The sequence below is a fragment of the Gopherus flavomarginatus genome, chromosome 3 (genome assembly GCF_025201925.1).
Source record: "Gopherus flavomarginatus isolate rGopFla2 chromosome 3, rGopFla2.mat.asm, whole genome shotgun sequence".
Lineage (NCBI taxonomy): Eukaryota > Metazoa > Chordata > Testudines > Testudinidae > Gopherus > Gopherus flavomarginatus.
The window spans coordinates 177000216-177003588 of record NC_066619.1 but is presented as its reverse complement, the minus strand read 5'-3'; the positions used below and the strand labels follow the sequence as shown (position 1 = coordinate 177003588).

Genomic DNA, 3373 nt, shown 5'->3' with positions numbered 1-3373 from the left:
TAGTATTGATATAACGTTTATTGAATACTTCCACTCCAGTGGATGAAGAGTCTGTACAAAACCAAACATTTCTTCAACTTCTGCTTCACATTAAAATCAAACAGATCTAAAAACAGTCACCTCAATCAAAAACCCCTACAGATACAGCTTCTTTGAAGCCATGGTAACACTTAAATATGGTTAAGACTTCAATGCAGAAATTTGGTTTGTTAGAATGCTCAGTGAGCTTTAGCTTCTCAAAGTTATAAAAGGCAAAACTGTGTTTCACAGATACAGTCCACTGGAATCACCAACACTGGACAACTGTTAAGTAGTAAGAGTCCTGAGATAACAAGGAATACTGGTATCCTTTAGACCGTTTTCTGTTGTCCTTTCTTTCCAATAAGAGATTTGTGGATATGTGGTATTACACCTAAGATGAAAAATACAAGAATTAAGGCAAGGTTGAAGTGGATGTTCCCTGTATCATTTGAAACAGACCATATTTTATTTGTGTATTATGATGTCTGTAAAAAGCAATCAATGGCAAAAAGCCTATTTGACTTTAAGTTTAGTTTGAATAGTAATGAGTTGGAGTTACATACCACCACCAGCAATTGTTGCTTTAATGAGAGAGTCCAATTCTTCATCTCCTCTTATTGCAAGCTGCAAGTGACGGGGAGTGATACGCTTCACTTTTAAGTCTTTGGATGCATTTCCTGCCAGCTCAAGAACCTGCAGACAAAAACACTTTCAGTCCCTACCCATCAAGCACAGATGGCAGTAGTTTATGACATTTCTGAAACAGTATCAGGCAGGCAGTATAGGCTAAGCTACATAGAGTGTTATCAGGGCTGCGTGTAACTAAGTTCTGCAGCATGCACCATTAAGTTCTGTAACTGACTGCACTGCAAGATACTCTTCATTCTCACCCCTTCCACAAGAGAGCTTATAGTTGAAGATACTCATTCTACAACAAAAATGCAGAGTTTGGTGGCATCTTGGGGAAAAACGCCAAGTTCCACAACTGCAGTCAGGGAGTCCATGCCCCTCCATATGACCTAACTGGGGTAGCTCACATCTTAAAGCCAGTTTGAGGTCTGCTGATGAGGCCTTGACTACATTTTAAATGCTACAGCAGCACAGCTACAGTGCTGTCATTGCAGCATTTCAAGTGGAGATGTTACCTACACTAATAGGAGGGGTTCTCCCATCAGCATAATTAATCCACCTCCCTGAGAAACAGCAGCTAGACTAACAGGAGACCTTTCATTGACCTAGCATTATGTACACATAATATTACATTGTTTTAACTACACAGCTCAGGGGCATGGATTCTTCACACCCTTGAGCCATGTAGCTGTCTCAACCCAATTTTTTTTTTTTTGAAAAGAGACCAGGCCCTTAGGGACATCAGTTTACATTTTTACTAACTAAAGTGAATTTCTAAAACAAAATAAAGATTGAAGCAGAGGTTCTAGAGCACAACTCTACAGCAAATTCCATGCTCACAGAATTGCAGAATACACACAGCCCTGGTCATTATGCAATGCCAGCAGTGTCAGCTGTCTTCCACCTCTCCCCCTCATCAACTTCACCTCAGCTGTCAGGTACTCCAGGATGGCAGCACTGTATACAGCAGCTGTGGCTCCCACACGTCCATGGCTGGTAGTCCTAGATTTCAAGTGTCGGTGGATGCGGCCAACAGGGAACTGCAAGAGATCAGAATGGATAAGACTATGTTCCAGACATCACTGGGGTAAGAGTGCCTGTAAAGCTGCAATCCTTACACCTCTTGCTTGTGTATAGCACCCAGGCAGCAAAAAAGAACAGACCAAGCAATGTTGGATATATGGCATAAGTATGTCTGCATTTACAGTAGGAGTTTGAGTGTGCTTCTAGCAGGATCACCATCCCATATGAGAATACACTGAAATAGCTATCCTTTCACCCACTGTATAATGAGGTCAGTGGCTGCTGCTGCATAATAGCATAGTTTCAGTCCCTCTCCCCAGCAAAACTTGCTGAGGGCCTGTCTCAGCCAAACCCAGCCACCTGAGGGTCAAGAGTCAACCTCTTCCAAAATAGAGATCCTTACATACTTATAACAAGGACACTAGAGATTCTGCCCAGATAGCACAGAAAAACTTGGCACTCTTGTTTCAAGAGAAGGAAAACAAGCTGATGTTAAGAAAATGAGATCATGTAATCACATGTGAGGAGCTGGGTCTTTTAAAGTAAACCACCAAATATCACAAGAATTGCAATAAATGGAATGTTCCCCTGTAACTTTGGAGGGCCCTCAGACAACTCCCCTCCCAGTTGGGGCAGGTGGGCTATAAGCAGACAGTTCGCCCAGTCCTCACCTGCAGACCAGCTCTCTGTGAGCGGGACACTGCCTTCGTCTTGGTCTTTCCAGAGTCTTTCCCAGCTTTACCGCCAGCCTAATGCAAAGAGAGACTGTGAGCAGCAGCACCTGCCACCAGCGTGACGTGCCCCATCCTGCCCCACACGGAACTGAAGAAGCCAAGGCAGTCGGCACCACAGACGCGCCACGCACCGAGCGCGCGCGCATGCGCCTCCAACCTCAAGACGCGCCCACCTCGCGCATGCGCCTCCAACCTATAGCCAGCACTGATCCGCGCGCATCTTACTCCTCCACACTTAGTGGCATGAACTGAGCGCATGCGCCTCAATCACTTCCCCCCCCCCGGCGGCAGCCCTAGTGCGCGTGCACCACCGTCTCCTCCCCCCGCCCGGTTTAGCACTAGCTAGCGCCTCCCATTCGTACAACCCCAACCGTCCCCTCGTTAACCTCTTTCCCTCACATGCTTCTACCCTCCCCCCCCGCCGCCCTCTACAGTTCGTTCACCTCAGCTTCTACCGTTGCCCCAGCAAGGCGACGCAGCCGCACGCCGTACCGAGGCCGATTCCCGCGGCTCGCTTACCATTGTGAGTTCTGCTGCAGCGCCACACGGGGATAGGAGAAAACGAGCGTCCCACACACACACACCGAGCCTACCTAACACCACTTCTCCCGCACCCACCGCGATTCAAACTGCGCCCGCTCCCGCCTTCCGCGAGCGCTTTATAACCGCTGGACGTGCCCGCATCCGGGAACCCGGATCCCACTACTAGCCAATCAGCGCAGAGTGGAGACGAGCCTTAGCTGAGGCGCCGGAACCAATCGTATGCCAACGACGGGGAGGGGCTGGCGGTGTTGTTTGACTGACAGGAGCGGGCAACCCGCTCACTCCAGTCCTTCATGGAGACTCCGCCCATATTTAAGGTGACGTCGCCCACACCCCTCCGGCCTTTCGCTTCTGGTGAGCGCGTGTTTACTGATGTTCCATCAACAGCGGTTCCTGGGAGAGGCTGGGGGGCTCCTGCTCTG

General features: G+C 48.4%; 1 protein-coding gene across 1 annotated transcript; it reads right to left on the bottom strand.

The window, feature by feature from the left end:
- Positions 1–3130, bottom strand: LOC127046864 (histone H2A.Z). Its single transcript, XM_050944486.1, has 5 exons — positions 2928–3130; positions 2346–2423; positions 1578–1691; positions 585–714; positions 1–412 (listed from the first exon to the last, which is right to left on the bottom strand). Exons 1-5 carry the CDS (start codon positions 2928–2930, stop codon positions 351–353), a joined length of 387 nt encoding a protein of 128 aa, XP_050800443.1. The 5' UTR covers positions 2931–3130; the 3' UTR covers positions 1–350.
- Between the last annotated feature and the right edge of the window lie 243 nt (positions 3131–3373).